General features: G+C 43.9%; 1 protein-coding gene across 3 annotated transcripts in view; it reads right to left on the bottom strand.

Moving 5' to 3' along the window:
• The window catches only part of NALCN (sodium leak channel, non-selective), a 283,090-nt gene that overhangs the window by 39,426 nt on the left and 220,191 nt on the right, over positions 1-23,473 (bottom strand). For all 3 annotated transcript variants that reach the window (XM_070471442.1, XM_070471443.1, XM_070471444.1), the window contains 9 exons: positions 15,381-15,482; positions 14,899-14,968; positions 10,278-10,369; positions 10,050-10,172; positions 7,095-7,151; positions 6,750-6,870; positions 6,533-6,664; positions 5,277-5,444; positions 3,452-3,556 (listed from right to left, as the gene is read on the bottom strand). In XM_070471442.1, coding sequence (XP_070327543.1) covers positions 3,452-3,556; positions 5,277-5,444; positions 6,533-6,664; positions 6,750-6,870; positions 7,095-7,151; positions 10,050-10,172; positions 10,278-10,369; positions 14,899-14,968; positions 15,381-15,482 — 970 coding nt within the window. The remainder of the gene's footprint in view (positions 1-3,451; positions 3,557-5,276; positions 5,445-6,532; positions 6,665-6,749; positions 6,871-7,094; positions 7,152-10,049; positions 10,173-10,277; positions 10,370-14,898; positions 14,969-15,380; positions 15,483-23,473) is intronic.

Here is a 23,473-nt window from a genome sequence, read left to right as displayed (position 1 = left end):
AGGCCAGGATACTGGAGTGGGTAGCCTTTCCCTTCTCCAGGGGATCTTCCCAACCCATGGATTGAACCAGGGTCTCCTGCATTGTAGGTGGATTTTTTACCATCTGAGCTATGAGGGAAGCCCCCATTAGTTATGAGGGAAATTCAAATCAAAACCACATGGAAAACCATTTCCCACTCACAAAGAAGGCTGTAATCAGGAAGTCAAACATTGACAAGCTTTGGTGAGGATGTGCAGAAATCCTAATCCTCATACTAGAATTCTCAAACACTGCTGGTGGGGATGAGAACTGGTGCAGCCACTTTGGAAAACAGCGTGGCAGGTCCTTAAATGATTAAACCAGGAGCTGCGGTAAGAACCAGAAACTCTTCTCCTAGATATCTTGCCCAAGAGAAATGAAACATACATCCACATGCAAATTTGTACATGAATGTTTATATCATTATCATCATAAATAGCATTATTTATAGCTGCCCAATGATGGAAGCAATTCACATGTCCATCACTGAACAAATACATAAACAAATGTGGTATATCCACAAAATGGAATATAACTCAGCCATAAAAATGATGCAGGACTGAGAGATGCTACACTATGGGTGAACCCTGAAGATATGATGGTCAGTGAAAGAAGCCAGCCATCAAACAGCACATGTTATATGATTCCAAGTGGAAACATGACATCAGCAACACAAGCTTCATGACCTTTACATGTGAGTTGTATGATCCCAATGTGGGGGGTATGTAGCTTCCTCTTTTCCTTGAGTTCATCTCTTCTTTCATAAAAGTGAACGGAAGATCCAAGGCAGAACTTGGATATTGCCTTCAACCACATGGCTCACTTGACCCTGGCATCTTATGTGAGGACTAGGAAAGAACTCGTTCTGTTATAAAGACCTGGGCCGTGTCTCACTACGCCAATTTCTTTTCAATTGTTCTGCTTGCTCTCCAAGGCCTTTATAAAGGCTACGCTTTCTTAGACTTTCTTTCTGAGCTTTCCACAGAGGCCTCATTGTTCTGGGGAGAAGAATACATGCCTTGTGGTATCTGTGTGTCTGTTCGTCCACTGTGTGTCCTTGATCCCATACAAGTCACCACCCTTTGGGCTGGTGATAAGCAGATAGTGTAAAATCACAAGGCTCTTAGGCCATTATTACTCTACTGAGTCATCCAAGATTTCTACAGGCTTCATCTTGAAATGTAGCTATTATCTTTCTGGCCTCTATTCATGGTGGACCTAAAATAACACTGTTTTCCTTACATGAGCTCATGGACTAACCCATCAGCTCATTATTACTGCCTTAGTTTAGCTTGTCGGGTACACCATGACCTTTATACCATGTTTGTTGCATGTCTTCTCATGTTTATCAAAGTTCCCAGAACCTCCAGGGAGCAGATTTAAAGGAAGCAGCAACCTTGTGAAACAACAGAAGGTCTGCCTGACCTAAGCCTGTCTCTTCAGCTACACCTCTTACTGAAAATCTCATTGTTAACATGACTGGTAACATATCTGGACAAAGGTGTTACCTGTATCTTACAATGATTTGAGAGATATTAAGCTTTATGATTGTTGTTTAGTTGCTGAGTTGTGTCTGACTCTTTACAACCCCATGGACTGCATCAAGCCAGGCTTCCCTGTCCTACACCGTCTCCCAGAGCTTGCTCAAACTCATGTCCATTGAGTCGGTGATGCCATCCAACCATCTCATCCTCTGTTGCCCCCTTCTCCTCCTGCCCTCAATCCTTCCTAGCATCAGGGTCTTTTTCAATAAGTCATCTCTTCGAATCAGGTGGCCAATGTATTGTAGCTTTGGCTTCAGCATCAGTCCTTCCAATGAATATTGAGGACTGATTTCCTTTAGGATGGACTGACTTGATCTCCTTGCAGTCCAAGGGACTCTCAAGAGTCTTCTCCAACACCACAGTTCGAAGGCATCAATTCTTCGGTGCTCAGCCTTCTTTATTGTCCAGCTCTCACATGTGTACATGACTACTGGAAAAACCATAGCTTTGACCATATGGACCTTTGTCGGAAAGTGATGTCTCTGCTTTTTAAGATGCTGTTTGGGTTTTTCATAGCTTTTCTTCCAAGGAGCAAGCGTCTTTTAATTTCGTGGCTAAAAGCTAGTAAGTTTTACAATCAGAAGGCTCAAAATGTAACAATGGTCACAATAATATAAAATCTATATTACATAGCTATACTTGCTGGAAATATGGAAGTAAGTAGTACAGTCAGCTCTGATAGCACTTTAGCGAACATTCATTTTAATGGACTTTAGTAGGTGTTGTTTTACCTGGATGGAAGAGGAAATACTCTTGCTAGTTTATACATCGGCAGAAGTGGGTTCACTCCATTAACCTACTTGTAATAGCTGGCAGGATTCTAAGAGAATAGGACAGAGGGTTGTGCAGCAGAGACTGGCTAATTATTAACCAAACTCTACCCCCTTGTCTAGAGAATACACCATTCAACTACACACCATAGGTTTCCTTCAGCCCAGGGAGGCTGCACCTTTTCCAGGGGGACATGAGGAGCGGGGAAGTCAGAGGTGCTACTCCCAGGCTCAGCCCACTGTCCTCCGAGAAATGGTTTTCTGTTCCTAACTGCCAGCTACACAGAGAAGTCTTTGAAGATGGCAAAGGACACAGGACAGAAGAAATGTGAGACCTCGCATCGTTATCCGGAGGGCAGCTGTCTGAATTATTCAACATGCAACACATTCATTTCATTATGTTCAGCTACTGACATATGGGGGCTGTTCCAGCTTCCTCTCAGAACATCGGCCAAGGAAAGAGAAAGAAAAGAGTAGACGGAATTCCCTGGCAGTCCAGCGGTTAAGACTCAGTGCTTCCACTGCTGGGGGCCCGGGTTCAATCCCTGGTGGGTGAACTAAGACTCCACAAGCCTTGTCGCATGGCCAAAAAAGAAAAGAGTAGAATCAAGAGCATTCAAGCTTGGGTCTTAGTTGCCTTCATGGGGGAGACTGTGGGAAGCAAAGAGATAATGCGGGGTCCTGACTTCCTAATGGAGGAATGTGGAATGGATAAGTCATAAGAGGGGGCCTGGAAGTCAAACTTTGCCTTTTATATTGGGGGGGGTGCTGTTTGCTAATATGAGTGTCAGGTCCCTGCAGAGGCAGGATTAAGTTAGGGAAGAACTAAAGGGAAAGTTTTCACATGGGATCTGGGGTGACTACACCAAAGATGTCAGCAGTGGCTGGACTCTGGAATAGGTGGGGAGAGTAGGATTGAGAGTTGGATTGAGCAGGACGCATCTGAGATGCGTTTTCTTCTTATAAACCTTCACCCGCCGGGAGAGACACCGCTGCAAAGGCAGTCCACGGGAAGAGTATCCTTAGGGTTCTGTTCTCACGGCAGCCTCTGCACATGGTTACCCGGGGATGGTCAACGTCCCGGATTTTCATCCCCAAAGACAGAAAGGACATCTTACCCTTCTAATAATGTTGGGATCATTGCATTTGGCCAGTTTACCAGCAAAAAGCTGAACTCCAAAACTTGCAAAAACGAGCATTAAGGTCAGCAAGAGAATGGAGACCTGGAAGAAATGGGTGAGATAGCAAATCTCTTCATAAAATGTTTATAAAACAGTAGGTATGGTTCGAGCAGTGATACAAACAGGACTTTTCAGAAAACATGGGACAATATTCAGTCTTTGGATGTTACCTTTTAATGTCTCCCCCACAGGTCATTCAATTAACCTGACTGTAACGTTAAAAGGAGGAAATTAACAACAGGTTTGGCATTTTTAGGATAAAAACACATGACTTTCACATAAGAACACAAGCTAAGGTATTTTTGATATGAGTTGGACCTTTCTGATTTTAAAATCAACACGTTGCTTTATTTTATTGAATGGAACAAAGGAAAAACGGTGAAATAATTCTGTTTCCCCCATTTCCTCAAAATGGATTCATATGAGGGACCGTGGCTTTGCTTTCTTGGGGGCTTCAGAGCTGAGGGCGTGTGAAGGTCCCACATACAGAGGCTGTGAGATCACGCAGTCTCGAACAGCAAATCTGGTGGTTGGCTGCCGCGCCCTCTGCTGGATGACTGTTCTGGTCTCAGCAGAGAGAAGAGGCAAACATGCTGAACACACCACTCATCTGTGCTGGCTGAATCATCTAAACATATCTCTTAAATGTACTGAAATTACACAGAGCCATTCTCTGGATCAAGACTCAGACCATTTTCTAAATTCCGTCAGGGTTGAAAGATGCATGCACATTTGGTGTCAGGAAAATTCACTGTGCTATTCTGTTTTCCCTCAGTTCCAGGTGTGGGAAAAGCCACCGTGTTATGGTTGTAGCGCAAAAAACAAAACAAAATTGAATTTTAAACACAGCTTTTGAAAAAATATTAGCATCTATTAATAATGTGTCTGTAGCAACATAATAGCCTGTCTTTAAAATACCTTAGAATCAACCCCAACTACAGCTGTTCTCTCACTATAGGTGTGCTTCTAGCAAGCAAGATACAAAACAAGCTTACGTAAATCAATTCATGTTTTCCACGCACATGCAGAACTCAGCATTAATGAAAAGAATCCTGTGTCCCTCACCTGTGAGGCAAAGATTCTTCTTTAACAGACTGTGAGCAAAGAGTCTCTTCCTCATTGTTTTATTTGCGGTTCTACTCTTAAAAGATCCTAAATCAATTATTTGCTCAATTAAGAATTATATTTTCTCCTCAATAATATTTCTAAGTATTCATTACTGTATATTGAGGTTACTTAAAGTAAGGCTCACTTGCATGCTACAGTTTTGAAGAGTTGTTTTATGTTAACACTCCAAAGATCAAGGTGAAATTTTGAGCTATATGAGTTTGGGGACACAGAAAATGAGATTATGAGCTCAGACCTATGAACTCCTATTATCATTCGTGATGTTGATGGTGTTGAACTTTCTTCTTCATTTCCAGATTTAGCAACTAAAACTCAGAGTAGAATTTAGGGTCAAGAGTTAGGAATGGAAATGTCCACAGTACTAGCTCTTTGGATTCTCCTTCCATTGTACTTTCCAGAGGGCTTCCCTTTAACTTACTATAAATGTTCGCTGAATTAAATACACTAATAAGCCAGAAGCATCCAAGTGTAAAGTCTTTGAATATGTGTTGTGTTTTTCTAGTACCTTTATAATCTTCTGGCGGTAAACAAAATGGTAGACTTAACCTTGATGAGCAAGACTCACTTTATCCCTTCATTTGCTATAGTAAGAGCTAGACTATGTGGCCAGAAGCAAAGGGTGACTGCAACATACCAGAAAAATTTCCTTAAAGCCGCTGAAAAGTTCTCGAACAACCTTCCTCATCTGAGGCACCAGCTTGAATATGCGCAGTGGTCGCAGGCAGCGGAGAACCAGTAAGAGCTGAGCTCCAGACTCTGCAGGCACGTTTTGGGGCATCCAACAAAGAAATATCAAGCTCACCTGGGGGGAAAAAAATAACCTCCAGAATTTATGCAATTTATCCTCTACTATCTGCATTTACTGTGAGCTAACTGGGCACAAGTCTCCTTTAGCAGAGATTTCATGTGTCATGTAGGACAAGCGTTCACTGAATGTATTAAGACATGTAACTCGGCTGTATGGACTCGATCCAGACCTGTGAGCCCCCAACGAAATCATCAGGTGTTTGCAGGAATGAAATAGGGGTGCCCACACCATGGGTGTGGGGACACAGGTACATCCTGCCCCTTCTTTTAACATATACACTGGAGGCTCTATAGATGTTAGCAGGGTAGAAATTCCTTTGGTCAAGGATACTAAACCTCACACTTGACTGAATATTTATTATTTTGTTAATGATCTAAACATGCTACATGCTAACAGTCATAATTTTGTTTGCTGTGTTGGAAAAGACATTGATTTCATGCCTTCTCAGACAAACAGAAAGATAAAAATTTCTTTGAGTCTTCTACTATGGTTTTCCCATTTAGTTTTTTTGGGAGGTGGCTCCACTGCATGGCAGTGTGGGATCTTAGTTTCCTGACCAGGGTTCGAACCCATGCCCCCTGAAGTGGAAGTGCTGAGTCTTAGGCAACTGGACTGACAGGGAATTTCCCACCACTGCCCCACCCCCCATTTAGTTTAAACAGACAGTTGAAAGGTTACCCTCTCTGGCCTGGTATTTTATTTTATTCCTGGTATTGGAAGAGTTGTCCAACCATACTCTATTTGTTTTCAGTGATAAGCAACTCATATGATGCAGTTTTTTTTTATCCATAGGTGCTATAAGAATTGTGGCGTGCAAAATAGATTTGATATCTTAGACGTCATTAATGTATGTCTTATGCATACATGAATGTAGTTGATGTATCTGAACCATATCCATGAATATTTTTTAATGCTTTTTATTTAGATTTTACATGCATGCCTGTAATAGACTATGACTCTACTGAAGAAATCAGTTATAGCAGCTGAACCTCTGACTCACATATCTCACTCTTGTACCAAGAAATGCAGGTGATTTGACAAAATCATTCCATTTTGTATTTAGGAACTAACCGAAGACTTACAAGATATATAAATATGTCCATTACTCCACCAAAGTCCCTGATGACAGCGGTCGGAGTGAAAAATAGGCCATCTGCCATAATCTTCAGATTAAGCTCAATGCTCATGAATATCACAAACACATACTCGGCAATCTGAAATGGGCAGAAGGCAGTCTGGTCACCATGAATGCAAAAATTGCAGGCCAGCATTTCTCCGCTGAGCCCAGAGGTGAGATACCTGCAAAGTAGGTGTGTGCATCACTCTTCGAAAGGGGGATTCAAACATCATGGAGATGCAGGAGCAGATGGTTACGATGATCATGACCCAGTCCAGATAAGTCACCAAGCCCAGCAAGTCACTGCCGAAGACCAAACAAAAGTGAGAAATGCAAATTCTCTGGGAAAAGTTGCTAGAAGTCAGAGATGATGCTTTTGTGAGTCTACAAATGTTGACTGGCATTTTTAAAATGAATCCCCAATTGTCTATTTCATATCATGATACAGAAAGAAAATAAAATTTTAAACATTTATGCAGTTTGTGGAACTTGAAAGGTGCATGGAAAACAGAGTTTGTAATGCTTACTAAAGTTGATGGTACTTTGTATTTTTCACAGCTCCTGTGACTGGATCTGTTTTAGATCTGTAAGAGAGAACACAGAAATTCTGCAAATAGCATGTGTGTTAACAACTTGGCTCGTAGTATGCATAAACATCTCATCTACCTAAACTCTTTCAAATCCTCTAAAAAATGTCTCTTACATAGATGTTAACTGTATGTGACTTTGGAAGGCAGAGAACACTAGATGGAAGAAAAATCAGAAGAGTTTCAGTGGGTGGTTTGCTGTTGTCGCTAAGTTGTGTCCGACTCTTTGCTTGTCTCGCACTATCTCCTGGAGTTTGCTCAAACTCACGTCCATGGAGTTGGTGATGCCATCCAACCATCTCATCTTCTGTCAACACTTCTCTTGCCCTCAATCCTTCCCAGCACCAGGGTCTTTTCTAATGAGTCAGCTCTTCACATCAGGTGGCCAAAATATTGGAGCTTCAGCTTCAGCATCAATCCTTCCAATGAATATTTAGGATTGATTTCCTTTAGGATTGACTAGTTTTATCTCCTTGCTGTCCAAGGGACTCTCAAGAATTTCCTCTAGCACCACAGTTCGAAGGCATCAAATCTTCGGTGCTCAGCATTGAAGATGATTTATGGTCAAATCTTCTCTATGGTCCAACTCAAGTTTACATTTTTCAGCATGCTTGATTTTAGGACTCATGACTCCATTCAACAATTTCTGATGAGGATATTAGAAAATTAAATTTTGACTTCCATTTAAAAGCATTCAAAGTCTTTGCCTTAGCAGTTCAAGGATGTTCCTCATAATTATTTAATTAACTATCCATGGATTAAGTAGAACTCTTCACTCTGTATTTCACTGTGATCTTGCTGAATAATTTATATAGAATTTCTTGGGGGTGTGGATTTATAACTTTTACTTCCAGGAAGCCCATGAGCAGTCTTCAGTGAAATTCCTCACCCTCTTTTGTGTGTATGTGTGTGTGTTTCCAGTTACAGTAAAATCTTTCTGGGGCCACTAGAGGTAGGTTGCTGACATAAGAGAATTAGAGCACAGGGCATAAAGTGGAGAATTCCCAATTAGACAAAAACATGGAAGCAGCCAATGGGATAATTCTCAATGAAAAACCCACTTTAGGAACAGATCAAATCAACCCTACACTGTCAGTTTCTTTCTACTTAGTGAAAACTCAGAGTTTTCAATCATTACTACTAAGGTGCTTTTAACTGTGAAGGTCTTTCCAGAATAGCAGAACATGGACTGGTGGTCAGAGAGGGTCATGCCATAGCTGATGTTCCTGGGCAAAGCCCTCACCCTCAGCTACATGCCCGCCTCTGTTGGGAGCGGGCACAAATGAGCCCCAGTGGCTCCTGAGGTCTCCTCCGGCTCTGAGGAGTTTAGTTTCCTGTTGATGTTGTTCAGTCGCTCATTCATGTCCGACTCTTGCTCCTCCATGGACTGCAGCCTGCCAGGCTCCTCTGTCCATGGGACTCTTCAGGTTAGAATACTGGATTGGGTTGCCATGCCCTCCTCCAGGGGATCTTCCCGCCCCAGGGATTGAACCCTGGTCTCCTGCATTGCAGGTGATTCTTTACCACTGAACCACCAGGGAAGCCCTTCATTAGTTTCCTAGGGCCGCTGGGACAAAGTGCCACAGGCTGAGTGGCTTAGACAGCAGAAACTTCTCCAGTTCTGGAGGTGGACACCTGGGTTGAAGGTACTGGAGGGTCGGTTCCTTCGGGGGCTCTGGGAGGAACCTGCTGCAGCCTCTCTCCTTGGCCTGAAGACAGCTGTCCCCTCCCTGTGTCTCCACGTTGTCACTCCTCTAGAGCAATCCGTGTCCCAATCTCCTCATCTTACAAGGATGCCAGTCTTATTGGATTAAGGCCACCTGAATGACCTCATTTTAATCTAATTACCTCTGTAAAGTCCTTCTCTCCAAGTAAGGTCACATTCAACATTTGAATTTCTTTGGGCTTCAACATTTGAATTTCTTTGGACGAGGGTGACACAATTCAGTCCAATATGCTACTAATAATGGCATCAGGGAAGGTCCAGCTACTGAATGGAAAGTTTTCACACTTTCTTGGACTTCCCTGGTGGTCCACTGGTTAAGACTTTGCCTTCCAAGGCAGGGGGTGCAGGTTCCATCCGTCGTCGAGAAGTCAAGATCCCATGTGCCTCATGCTCAAAACACCGGAACATAAAACAGAAGTGATGTTGTCACAAGTTCAAGAAAGACTTTAAAAAGGTCTGCATTAAAAAAATAAAAAAGAAATTTTTTTCATTCTTTTTCCAGGATCCATAATGTCCTCTGGATGTTTACTTAAAGTTACGCATGAGAAGAATCTCACTTCCTCCATTGGCTGCTTGCTAAACTCGGCTTAGCTTGTCCCAAATGCACTGCCCTTGGGCTGACCACCCTGACAGCCTCTCACACGACTTCTTCCACAAAGGGAGGTTCGGGGACCCTGGCCAGTGGACTTTCTTCTCGTAACAGTCGGCGATGGAAGCCCTAGTCAGCTTACTCTCTATTTTGTCATGAATAGAATCTCTATTATTCTAGAATGAAGGTATTTTGACCACAAAGAAACGACAAATCTAAAAGAAGACATGGGTAGTGACCTTCGCTATGTCATTCCATCTCTCCTCGTTTGAGTGCTTCCAAAATAAAATATGGAGCTAACCACCCGGATACAAACATTTTGAGTGTCCCTGGAACAAGTAACAGTGGCTGTGAAGTGCTTCGTAACCGTGCGTTTTGTGTAAATGTTAACTCCGTGCTGCTGCTGTTTTCCACCCGGTCGGCCGCTCAGCCCAGAGGAGCGGCCTGATTAATTAGCCCACGCTTTGTTTGGTGACCCCATTAGGACGACACGATCCTTCTTCCTGAGATGACAACTCCCCCCGCCCTTGCTGTTTGCCTGACTCGGGGCCAAACCCCTGGCTGCCATGGAGTCACTTACGCGTTGAAGCGAGCCCGGACCACCACGCGGCAGAAGTTCCTGAACCTGTGCTCTCGGCCCACGATGAACAGGGGCTTGTCGAAGTAGGGGTGATTCTCTCTTAGCTCCTCTTCTTGCACCTTCCTGTCCAGGGAAATGCACCATTTGGGGTGGGGGAGGTCAGTTAGGCAAGGGCAGGTCTGCCCTCCCAGAACGGGAGCCACGAGACACCATCCCATCCCGCTGTACCTTTTCATTTCTGCTTGCTCCTTTTTCTCCTGGATCATCTTTATCTCACTGTCTTCTCTTTGTGCATTTCTGTATCTCACCGTGTTGGAGTGCTAGAAAGAAAATAAAACAGGGCACATCGACGTGGGACAGTTTTCTGAGGGTCCCTCCCAAAGATGACCATTTAAAAAAAAATGGAAAGAATATCGCTCTGTTGATTTTAATGGGCTTCCCTGGCGGCTCAGATGGTAGAGAACCTGCCTGCAATGCAAGAGACCTGGGGTCAGTCCCTGGGTTGGGAAGATCCCCCGGAGAAGGGAATGGCTACCCACTTCGTAGATTTTAATGGCCAGAGTCATCTTAGCAGGGGTGTATATATATTTTTTCCACAAAAGGGTATATTTTTCTAATAAGAACATTTATTGAGAATCTTTTATTTGCCAGGCACTGCTGTAGTGCTGTAGATATGGCCAAAGTGGGGGTGGGAGGAAATGAAACAATTCCTGTTCTTATGGGGTTACTGTTTTGGGGGGGGGGGCAGATTAATAATTAAATCAAAATAAGTAAGAGTATTAGAAAATGCTTAGTGCTAAAGAGAAAAACAAATATTGTATATTAACGCATATATATTGGATCTAGAAAAATGGTACAGATGAACCCATTTCCAGGGCAGGAATACACAGGCAGACGTAGAGAAGGGGTGGGTAGATGCTGGGGTGGGAGTGGGATGAATTGGGAGATTGGAACTGACATATATTCGCCACCATGTGTAAAACAGATAGTGGGAAGCTGCTATATAGCACAGGGAGCTCAGCTCAGGGGTCTGTGGGGACCCAGATGGGTAGGACGGGGGGCGAGAGGTGGGAAGGAGGTCCGAGAGGGGGGATCTCTGTGTTTGTTTAGCTGATTCACTTTGTTGCGCAGCAGAAACTAACACAACATTGGACAGTAACTGTACCCCAACTTAAAAAATTAAAATAAAAAACAAAAGAAACAAAGGAGGATTAAGGGCACGAGAAGGTCACAGCAGACCTTGGTAAGGAGCTGCTGTTCTCTGAGCAAAAACGAGGAGGAGGCAGGGCACTGGACACCTTCCGAGATCAGCACTTCTGGGGAGAGGCGGGTCTGTGTGTTCACACGTGGAACAGACAGGATGCAGTGTTGGTGGAGGAAGCAGACTAGGAAGAGTTGAGGCCAGCAGGACAGCAGAATCTGGGTCATTAGGATCCCAACTCTGGGTTTTACTCCGTAGAAGGTGGAGAACCATTGTTCAACTAACTGGATCGATTGCACAGAAAAGCATTCCTTGGACTTAATTTCAGTATCCCTTATCATTCAGAATAAGTGACAGATAAAATTCTCTTGTTTTAAATGGCTTCTGTTCTGGAGGAAAAGACACTGGGACAGATTTGCACAACCCACTGACCTTTCACTATGAAGACGGGGCATGGATTTTTGTTATCTGTCTATGTAGAAAATAAAATAAAAAATCTCTGAAGAGGAAATAAGCCTCTGGAATGGAGACTTCTCAAATAGGGACTTCTACTGAGTGTTTTTTTAAACATACTTCTTCAAAGGCATGTTCTAATTTGATGCTTAAGTAGACCACTGATTTCTATTGAGTCTCACTGAAGGAAAGTGCTTTGAATTAGTGTTGCCTCTCAACTCTCTCTGTGCAACATGTCTGACCTCCAAATTAAAAGGCCATGTGTTGGATCTTATCATAATTCAACACTGACAATATGGTGGATCACATCAGAGCTGGAGCTAAAAAATCATGGTGTCAACAGATGTTTGCACCAATTAGAACCATGCGCATAGGCTACTGGCAACATCATGTGTTCTCACCATCAACTTCCTGCATCCTCAGTGTTGCCTGGAACACTTAAGGAGAAGAATGTACTCTCACTAAGACAGCAGATGGACTGTGCTGAAAGCTCTAGAAGCTCTTCAGAAATAAGAGGTAAAGTGAAAAGAAAGTGAAAATTGCTCAGTTGTGTCAGATTCTTTGTGACCCCATGGACTATACAGTCCATGGAATTCTCCAGGCCAGAATACTGGAGTGGGTAGCCTTTCCCTTCTCCAGGGGATCTTCCCAATCCAAGGATCAAACCCAGGTCGCCCACATTGCAGGTGGATTCTTTACCAGCTGAGACACAAGGGAAGCCAAGAATACTGGGGTGGGTAGCCTATCCCTTCTCCAGCGAATCTTCCCAACCAGGAATTGAACCAGGGTCTCCTGCATTGCAGGCGGATTCTTTACCAACTGAGCTATCATGAAAGCAAGGCAAAAACAAAAATATCCAAAGCTTTGCTAAGTTTCTCTCCCTTTCTCAGATGCTTGCCTTGACTCTGAACATTCAAGACTTTGCCTCCTTAGCCAAGCTATCCCGACTCAACACCTATATCTTAATCAGGGTTTCACTAATGATCAGTATTTAATTAATCCTTTCCAGCTCTCTCATGGTAATATCAGCATCGTCCAGCTGCTGTTGACTCTAACCCATAGATTAGACTTCTGCTTCCTCGGGTTCCCCTGGGCTGGCACATGGCTTGTTACTTCACCTCGTCTGGGTCCCTGGGCTAATACAGTGTCCCCCACCTCTCTAATGCTCCCTGTCCCCAAATCTCCATCTTTTATTTCTTTACACTATTTTACTCTTTTTTGTAGTACAGAGCAAATCTGTTACAGCAGTGATGATGGAAACTAGATAAAAATCACTCCCAGAAAGGATTATATATTTGTTTGCTCACTGATTGTCTCTTTTACTAGGATGTAAGCTTCTGCAGGGCAGGAATTCTTTTTTTAAAAATTTGTTTAATTGGAGGATGATTGCTTTAGGGTGTGGCATTGCTCTTTCCTATATAACGATGTGAACTGGCTATAAGTATATGTACATCCCCTCCCTCTTGAAGCTCCATCTCACCCACCCCATCCTATCCGTGTAGGTCATCACAGAGCAGCGAGCTGACTCCCTGTGCTATAAAGCAACTTTCCACTAGTTGTCTCTTTTACACATGGTCCAAATAGTCAAAGCTATGGTTTTCCCAGCAGTCATGCACAGATGTGAGAGTCAGACCATAAAGAAGGCTGAGTGCCGAAGAACTGATGCTTTTGAATTTTGGTGCTGGAGAAGACTCTTGAGAGTCCCTTGGACTGCAAGGAGATCAAACCACTCAACCCTAAAGGAAACCAGTCCTGAATATTCATTGGAAGGACTGATGCTGAAACTCCAGTACTTTGGCTCTTCACCTGATGTGAAGAGCCGACTCACTGAAAAAGGCCTTGATGCTGGGAAAGACTGAAGGTGAAAGCTGAAGAGGGGGACAGAGGGTGAGATGGTTAGACAGCACCACTGACTCAATGGACACGAATTTGAGCAAACTTTGGGAGACAGTGAAGGACAGAAGAGCTTGGCGTGCTGCAGTCCATGGGGTCACAAGGAGCTGGAAACGACTTGGCGATTCATCAACAACAATAGGTGTATATATGTCAATGCAACTTTCTCAACTCGTCCCACCCTCTCTTTTCCCCTCTGTGTCCACAGGTCCGATCTCTATGTCTGCATCTCTATTCCTAGTGCAGAGATTCTGTCTTGTTTCCCTGCTACTTCTCCCTAGAGCAGGAACTGACACATCATAAATACTTGATAAATATTGATATTTATTGAGTCAGTTAATAAATAAATGAGTGACCTAGAAAAGCAAAGATATTCTTGGGAAAGTCTTATGAAGTCTTTGATAGAAAAATTCACCTAGAAACAAAATTTTCTTTCCTAGTATGTTAACCCTGGAATGAAAGACACTGGGTCTAGATTTTAGGATATTTAGAAATTAGCAAAATATTTAAAGTTAATGATGTGACTCATTCCCATAAAATGCTTTAAATGTCTTTAATTTCAGTCAAATGCAAATGATATTTCACTTTTGCATTATACCATCTAAACAAAAGGACTTCTCTGGTGGCTCAGTGGCAGATAATTCACTTGCCAATTCAGGAGACACAGGTTTGATTTCTGGGTCAGGAAGATCCCTTGGAGAAGGAAATGGCAACCCAATCCAGTCTTCTTGCTTGGGAAATCACATGGACAGAGGAGCCTGGTGGGCTACAGTCCATGGGGTCGCAAAGAGTCAGACACAACTCAGGGACTAGACAATAAAACAATCTAACAAAGATATATGTATTGTAGGATGTCTGGAATTTTCTACAGTTCAGTCAGTCAATTCAGTCACTCAGTCATGTCCAACTCTTTGCGACCCCATGAACTGCAGCACGCCAGGCTTCCCCATCCATCACCAACCCTGGAGTTGCTCAAACTCATGTCCAATGAGTTGGTGATGCCATCCAACCATCTCATCCTCTGTTGTCCCCTTCTCCTTCTGCCTTCAATCTTTCCCAGCATCAGGGTCTTTTCAAATGTCAGTTCTTCGCATCAGGTAGCCAAAATATTGTACAGTTAGTGATCACTTTTCTGTACCTGGCCATTTAATTTGCTTGCTGAGTTTCCTGATTCCTTCCAGGATGAAGTCTTAAGGAGACATGACAATGTGACAGAAGGAACCAAGGGCTGGAATTGTCTAAGCAATCATTAAAGATATTTTCACAATCAAGCTTTCCAAATCCAAAGTGTTGAGAACTTACATCTTGAGTCAGAGTTTCAAGAGATTTCCCCCTGCTGATCCTTTGGCTGTTAGATCCGTGTCTTAATGACCTAAAACAATCACAACCAACTGATCAATACATCTTGAGACCAAATGTGGACTTTTAAGCAATGAATATTATTTTAAAAAAAAAAAGCCCCGATAGCATCACGCATGCATGTTTACTATTTCTTTGTAGAGCAAAAGCTTCAGGTCTAACCACCTGCCTTTGATCCCACTGAACAAAATTCAGAATTTTTCTTTCTGATCTTAAAAGTGAGAGTGTGGTCATCATCAAGGAAGAGGTTTTTGAAATATTTTCTGAGCCTTTGAATCTGATTGTGAGTTTCATGGCTGTTGCTGTCAACAAACAGAACTCAGTTCTCCACCCCTGCCTGCCTTCTGACCAGTGCTGTGCACAGGAGATGCTTCCCACAGAACTCCGGTCCTTGGTTTGTCTGCAGCCTCATCTCCGTTATTTACCTGCGCTCTTGGCGGATGTGGTGTTGCACGCTAAGAATTGACCTTTCCTTTGCCGGCTGCCCCTCAAATGATCCACTCAGCATGCGCTGTCGAGTGCAAGCTCTAAAGAAAAAAAAGAAGCCCCAGATAAATGCTGGATTCATACACTTGGGATGAATAATGCATAACTGCTCATTACCCTTCTTATTTTTAAGGAAACACCAATGATAAGACAAAATATGGCACACGACACATTGTCAAAAAGGTAAATGAGCTTTAGGTTCTGTGTCAAGAGCACTTTCAAAACAGAATGGTCATAACCACAAGAAAGTGCTGAAAAAGAAATAGACTCCTCGCTCCCCCAAATAGGAGAGCCTCTATTGAGATTCTGTAGGCAGCAGGGCCAGCCTACCCTTGGGTACCCTAGATGTTGGTTTTCAATTTAGACAGGGAGGTTTCTAACGAAAGCCCTTAGGGAAAGACTTGTCCAACCCAGGTTCCTGGGCTGATGGAATATATGTTTCGAGAAGATTTTGCAGAATCGTAGGAAAAGAAGAAAGTTAAAAGTTAGAGGCAAAAAAGTAATGGAAAGGACAAGTAATTAAAACTGGAATTAATACCTAGAGAAATGTTAGCTTAAAGCCTGTGGCTTACAGGTGACCACTTTCTTTGCAGTCATAAAACTCTGAAGGCTTTTAAAAACATGTTCTCTTTAAACTATAACCAGGCTTGTGTTAATTTCAGATTTGCTAATGAGTGAAGACAATTGGGGGATAACACCTGTGAGGTAATGATTCTGAGAGAAAACACTGCTTCTCCAGGAAGCTCTGTCCAACCGGAAAAGGCAAGAAGTCCCTTGATATAGTAGTAGAGTGGAAAGAAAATAATTCCAGGGTTAAGAGACCTGTGTTCCAAAGTGACACTGTCACCAATGAGTTGAGTGACCTTTGGGCTTAGTTTCATCACCCCAGAAGCAAGGAAAAGACCTTGATCTTGAAGAAAACTCATAGACTTAAAATGCAGCAATTTTGTAACAGGCAAATCTTATGATGCCACAGGGATTCAAATCAGAACCCACGGACTTCTGGCACTGCTTTCCAGAACATAGTCCGATTTATGGTTCCTAAAGTGCATTTCCAGATATGCTTTGAATCATATCATTACCGTCTGTCCGGGAGTTAAGATCTTGGAGAAAAAGACCTATGTCTATTCAGCATACTTAAAACAGCATTTTTTATGATACCATGTGTATTTTCAAGTACTTAAAAAACATTTTTGATGCCAGTGAAGATAATTGTGATGAATACCTATGAGAAGCAATACACATGCAATGAATGTAAATGCATTACAGGAAAAAAGGCCCCCGAATCACTCTTCTTAGCCTAACGAATTACATAGACCACTTTGAGATAGAATTTAAATTTTATTGAAGAGTAAAGATTTATGGCAGTGATATATAGAGACGATGCTTATTTCTGGGTTTCCCAGGTGGTACTGGTGGTAAAGAACCCATCTGCCAGTGCAGGAGAAATAAGGGACTTGGGTTCGATCCCTGGGTTGGGAAGATCCCCTGGAGGAGGGCATGGCAACCCACTCCAGTGTTCCTTCCTGGAGAATCCCATGGACAGAGGAATCTGGCAGGCTACAGTCCAAAGGGTCGCAAAGAGTTGGACATGACTAAAGCAACTTAGCACACACATGTGGTTATTTCCAGGACTGGAATGAGGTCAAGAGGAAGATGTATTTGTAAGTTCAGCTGAGTTGACAAAGGTATAGGATGATCTCATATTATGTATATTAAGAATTATTTTTTTGGACAAAGGCCTTAAGATCATGACGGCATTCTGAAAAAAATCTACTTGGAGAACAGTGTTATTCTGGCATATACAGAACCCTGCCATTTGTGTAAACTGTCAAGACTTAACCTTCAACCACGTTCTAAGTTAACTTTTATTTTCATCCCAAGACTCTCCTCTAAAGCGGCTGAGACCTATATGCCTTAAATACATAACACATACAACTTGATGATGAAATACTCTTCTGCGTTGGGTGTCCTTGATGTTTGAAATACGTAGAATGTAACTGACTTTAAGACGCCTGTGATTACAAAAAAGAAAACTGCTGGTACCTGCCCAGTAGCCCAGTCTGAAGATGCCTGGGCATCCTTGCTGGAGGGGAGTCAGGACCACAGCAGAGACCCCCTCCTCCGACTGAACAGGACAGGCAGGTCTCCATAGAGACAATCCCTCCCCTCAGAACATCTCCTCCTCCATCCCCTCCAACAGCAGGGCTGAAGCGGTAGGGAGCAAGCAACTCCCCTTTTCCTCTCTGGCTGATGACCAGCTCTCTCTTTCCTGCTGGATCTAGAGAATTCAGAAAATTATACTCAAAAGGCTGGCGTTTGAGTCATGCATGCGACATGCAGCTTTGCAGTGCATATATGAACCTTCCGTTTCTCTGTGATTCGCTCATCTGGGGTGGGGGTCATGGGGCTGGTTTTCAGCTCTATCCTGCAATCAGAAAACCCGCGCTTAACCAGACTAAGACAGCCACTTAAATGTAACATATAAAACCATTTGCTTTAATGTCCTTTTCCTACACTCCTTCTATGTTATAAACAGTGTTAGCTGAAAGAATTTCAAACTAGATACAGATGGAAAGACAAAGAAGAGAATGCTCTATAACTCTGGATCAGTTAAAATGTGTAACAAGGGACTTCAGAGCATCAGCCTCTGTGGTTTCCGGTTGCTGGGTGAGAGGCCCCTGCCAGATACTGCCAGATGTTCCTCCTCCTTCCCTGGAGCTACAAGGTGCCCACAAGATCCAAGGAGAGTGAAATCAGGCAGATGGGGCCCTTGTGTCTTGGCGATAATGGTCCCCTTTGGCATTTCAGACCATCATCTGCCAACCTCACACCCCAGCATCCCACTCCTACCTCTAGTACCAAAACGAAGGTCAATAGCCTCCACCTCCATCCAGCATTCAGTCCTCTTGTGGAGTCTTTTCTCAGACCCAATGTTCTGAAATCTCGTTCTTTCCCTGGAGGAGGTCCAGCGTCTTTTGAACTAGGAAACTCTAGAGAGAAAGTCTAGGGTTTCTTTACTGAAAACTGAGGGCCACACTCATAGCAAATTCAGTTCAGTTCTGTTGCTCAGTCATGTCCGATTCTCTGCGACCCCATGGACTGCAGCATGCCAGGCTTCCCTGTCCATCACCAACTCCCGGAGCTTGCTCAAACTCATGTTTGATGAGTCAGTGATGCCATCCAACCATCTCGTCCTCTGTCGTCCCCTTCTCCTCCTGCCTTCATTCTTTCCCAGCATTAGGGTCTTTTCCAGTGAGTCAGTTCTTTGCATCAGGTGGTCAAAGTAAATTGGGTGAAGGCAAATTTTTTTTGACTTCCCAGGTGGTGCAGCGGTAAAGAATCTGCCTGACAATGCACAAGATGCAGGAGACGTGGGTTCGATCCCTGGATCAGGAAGATCCCCTGGAGAAGGAACTGGAAACCCAGTCCATTATTCTTGCCTGGAAAACCCCATGGACAGTCAAAGCATGCTTGTCTCAGCCCCAGTGGTCATTGTCTGCCTGTGGGGCCCGTGAGGGCAGTTAACAGTCACAACTACTGAGCCTGCATTCTAGAGTCTGGGAGCTGAAACTACTGAAGTCCGTGCCCTAGAGCCTGTGCTTCGAAACAAGAGGAGCCGCTCCAGCGAGAAGCCAGCGCACCGCAGCCAAGAGCAGCCCTGCTCGCTGCAACTAGAGAAAGCCCGGGCAGCAAGACGACCCAGCACAGCCAAAAATAAATAAGTAAAAAGTATATAAAAAATTGAAAATATATGGGAAAAATCTTATACTGAGTCGGCCAAAAACGTCATTCCAATTTTTCCACAAAACAGAACGAACTTTTTGGCCAACCCAATACAAGGCCACTAGATGCTCAAACCGGGCCCCCTGTGCATGATGCAAGAAACTCAGATAGAAGGCTATGGACTTGGGGGAAGTGGGGGGCTGCTGGGAGAAAGGGCATGGGGAAGGATGCCCTGAGGACACCTGGGCTTTGGAGCAGCTGGAGCAAAGATGCAGCATTAGGATGTTTCTGCATAAATACAACAACTTCACACATAAGCTAATGTCACCATCTTTGATACATGTAAAATATTTTGTTATTTAAGCTTGGTAGAAAAGTCACTGCCATCTGGCACAATCTGGCTACTGAGAGGTTACAGAGCTTCTAATGCAACAGGCCAAGGTTCACCCAAAAGTATGGTAAAAGTTTGCTTTACTATCTTTAAAAAGAAATACAATTTTATTATGTGCAAGCGTGGACTGTCACCCAAACTATGAACTACCAAATTGAGTTTCGACATGAGTGCCATATAAATAGAAACTTTGATATAAATGGGTTCTGATAAGTAACATCAAGTAAGAAATAAATATTTCACCGAGGTGAAAGTATGAAAGGATGATGTTTGATGTTCCATGTTTCTGTAGCCATGTTGTTAACCAAGCTTGTTTAACGCTTATGGCATTCGGTCACCATTAGTTACCTCCCTTACTAAACTGTGCATTTTTCACAGCCCATTTTCGCACTCAAACTCATATTCCCAGAAGCAAAGTTCCTGGCACATGAAGGGACTGACGGAAGACAGGGAGAGGGAGGGGTGTACAGAGAGTAGAGGTGAGTATGTGTGTGTGTATGTGTGTGTGTGTGTGTGTGTGTGCACGCGTGTGTGTAGCGGGGGAGGCAGGACCTAGAACTTGCTAGTCTCAGGTTCAGAGTAGCAAATCCACCCAGCAGTACAGAGGGGCTTCAAAGTTCTGCCTTTGCCTGGAGACTGACCGGAGAAAATGATTTGCAAAAACACACCGTTTAGAATCAAACACGTCTGACCTCAGCTTTTACAAGCTACGGGGCCTCAGGCAAGGGATGTGTCTTCTCTGAGCCTCGGTGCCATACGTGTAAAATGTGGGGATGAGAATACTGATTTCATAGGGAGCGGGAAGGACCGAGCAAGGTTATGAATGTGCAAGTGCTTTGGGAACACTGATGCTCGATTTAAATTTCAGTTTTCATTATCGACTCTTCTGTCTTGTCCTATGTCATGGGTGATGCTGAAACATTCGATAGAGGGTGGAGGCAAAGGACAGTAAGTCCGATGGGCATCCATGTTGGACGCTAAGTCTTTTCTGTTCTGACTGTGAATGGTGATGTTCTGGACCAGGGTTGCGGCCTCTTAACTGGTCCCCACAAATGTATCATTATCCCAGGGAAAGTGATCTCTGAAGTGGCCATCCATGGTGTGACGTGGTCCCTATCTCCTGGTGATACGGAGCAGGACCCTGTGGCCCTCCCCACCCCCATCCGCCCCCTGTCTGTTTGCGGAAAAACTTTAGCCAAGGAAGAAGCTTAATCAGAGAAGTGAGAACACGCAGCAACAAAGGAAAACAGTCCAAGGAGACCAAATAAGAATAGTTTAGTCAGGAGGCATAGTCAAGGGCCTTTAGTTCCCCCTCAATGGCTGGGCTTCCCTGGTGGCCCAGCTGGTAAAGAATCTGCCTGCAGTACGGGAGACCCGGGTTCCATCCCTGGGTTGGGAAGATCCCCTGGAGAAGGGAAAGGCTACCCACTCCAGTATTCTGGCCTGGAGAATTCCACGGACTGTAAAGTCCATGGGGTCGCAAAGAGTCGGACACGACTGAGCGACTTCCACTTTCACTTTCAATGGCTGTAGACGATATTCCGAGCCCTATCCTGTGAGCTGTCTCATAGATACTGAAGCTCCACGAGGTGGAGGAGTGAACGACATGATGACCAGGCTGTAGCCACGATCTGAGTGTGTGCGTTCTCAGTTGCTAAGTTGTGTCCAAAAGCTGCCACAATTCTGAGAACCGGCCTCAAGAAATGCAAACAAACCAATCCTAGAACTGAAGATTAACTACTGAAGCCAATCAACATGACACTGCTCAGACCACCGATGACCAGCTTCAGGATGCCCGTCAGGGCTGACTGTGCTGCTGCTGTAGAGAGCCCCCTCTCTGTCTATAGAAGCTCGTTCCCCCTGACTGTTGGGGCTGGGGAGGAGTCAGCCTTTGGACAGAATCCACACCCACCCCCTACCCAGCTGCTAGCATCCAAAATTAAACAAATGTTCCTTTCCACCAACCTGCCCTCTGTATTACCTTCCCAGGTGGCTCAGTGATAAAGAACCCGTCTGCCAATTCAGGAGACTCAAGAGACGCAGGTTTGATCCCTGGGTTGGGAAGATTCCCTGGAGATGAAGGTGGCAACCCACTGCAGGATTCTTGCCTGGGAAAGTCCATGGACAGAGAGCCTGGCTGTCTACAGTTCATGGGGTCGCAAAGTCAGACACGACTGAGCACACACGCACGCCCTCTTATTGGCTTCTGAGTGGGAGCAACCAGACTGCACTGTGGGTTAGACTGATTTCCCTGCCTTTGTGTGGCCACTTGAGTGTAGGCAGGACTTAAGAGACTTGTTTTTAACAAAAAGGAGGCAGAAGGGATGGAAGAGGTCACCAGACACTGTGGTTCCACCTTCTGCAGTCTCTCACTTGCTCGAGGAAGAAGGCGGCATGCTGGGAGCTGCTCTAAGGAAAGACCCCCTTCCTAAGAGATGGGGGGCCCCCACCAACAGCCCAGGAGGCACACGAGCCTCTTAACAACCGTGCAACTGAGCTAGGAAGGGGATTCTTCCCATTCCCCTCAAAACGCCTGAGCTTTGTGAGAGACCCAGCCCACCTTTATTTTTTTTAAATTTATTTTCAATTGAAGGATGATTGCTTTATAATACTGTATTGGTTTCAAGAGGAAGGAGACATACGTATACCTGTGACTGATTCATGCTAATACACGGCAGAAAGCAACACATGCCCAGCTTCTTGACCAAAGTTAGGAGGTTATCCACGTGTTGTTTAAATCACTAAGTTGTGGAGTAGTTTGCAACACAGCGATAGGTAATGAATACAGTTATCATCACTGCCTTAAAATCCTCAACATCCTATTGCTCTTCAGAGAAAGATGAAGACCCAAAGCTCAGCTTGACTCGCAAAGTCCTGTAGGTCTGCCTCTGACAGCCCCTCTGGGTCCCATCTTTCACCAGCAGGGACCTCACTTTCTACATTGCTCTCTGTGGTCCTGCGGATCCTCACACACGCCGGGCTCCAAAGAGCTCCAAGAAACCCCGGCTGGTCACCAATTACTCACCTTATAGACAGTAAGTGCTCAATAAACATTTGTTAAATGAACGAACCTTGACATCTGCGAAGACCAAATATTTTCATTTCTTTTTTGATACCTTTATGCTCACGAAGCATGGAAATAATCACAAACAAAACAGCATGAATTTGAACTGTGCTTTTGAAAGGGGGTGTTAAATAATCTAAATTTGATCTCAATCTGAATTTGATCTCAAGTTAGAATACTACTAACTTTTAATTTATTTTTTATTCATTTATTTTTACTTTTTAAAAAATTCATTGGGCTTCCTTGGTAGCTCAGATGGTAAAGGGTCTGCCTGCAATGCGGGAGACCCAGGTTCGATCCCTGGATTGGGAAGATCCCCTGGAGAAGGAACCCACTCCAATACTCTTGCCTGGAAAATCCCATGGACGGAGGAGCCTGGTAGGCTACAGCCCATGGGGTCACAAAGAGTCAGACGTGACTGAGCAACTTCACTTTCACTTGAATACTATACCATGCAAGAAACATGCTGTATGTCTATAGTAGAGGAGACCCTGAGATGGTAATAAAAAACCAGACAGCATTCCTTGCAAGTAGAAAGCTTATAAATCTTTATCTATATTCTATGAGAAAGTTATTAAGAGAAACTTGCAAACCATCAGTGGGAACAAGTTTCACTGTATACCGTGTCTTACAGCAATCTATGGCCAAGTCAAAATAGTAAATAAGGGAGGAATTTGAGACTGTTACTCTTTTACCAACAAGAAATAAGATGCATCCATTGTTAAAGTTACTCAGGAAAAAAAGCTAGTCTGAAGGAAAACTACTCAAAGATTCATTTCAATTCTATTTTGCTGCTTTACATTTTTCACACGGATTTAGATGCCTTCTGGTCTCACGGAAGGAAGACAATG

Source organism: Odocoileus virginianus, chromosome 8, assembly GCF_023699985.2.
Source record: "Odocoileus virginianus isolate 20LAN1187 ecotype Illinois chromosome 8, Ovbor_1.2, whole genome shotgun sequence".
Lineage (NCBI taxonomy): Eukaryota > Metazoa > Chordata > Mammalia > Artiodactyla > Cervidae > Odocoileus > Odocoileus virginianus.
The sequence above is the reverse complement of the archived record's forward strand: the minus strand, read 5'-3'. Positions and strand labels throughout refer to the sequence as shown.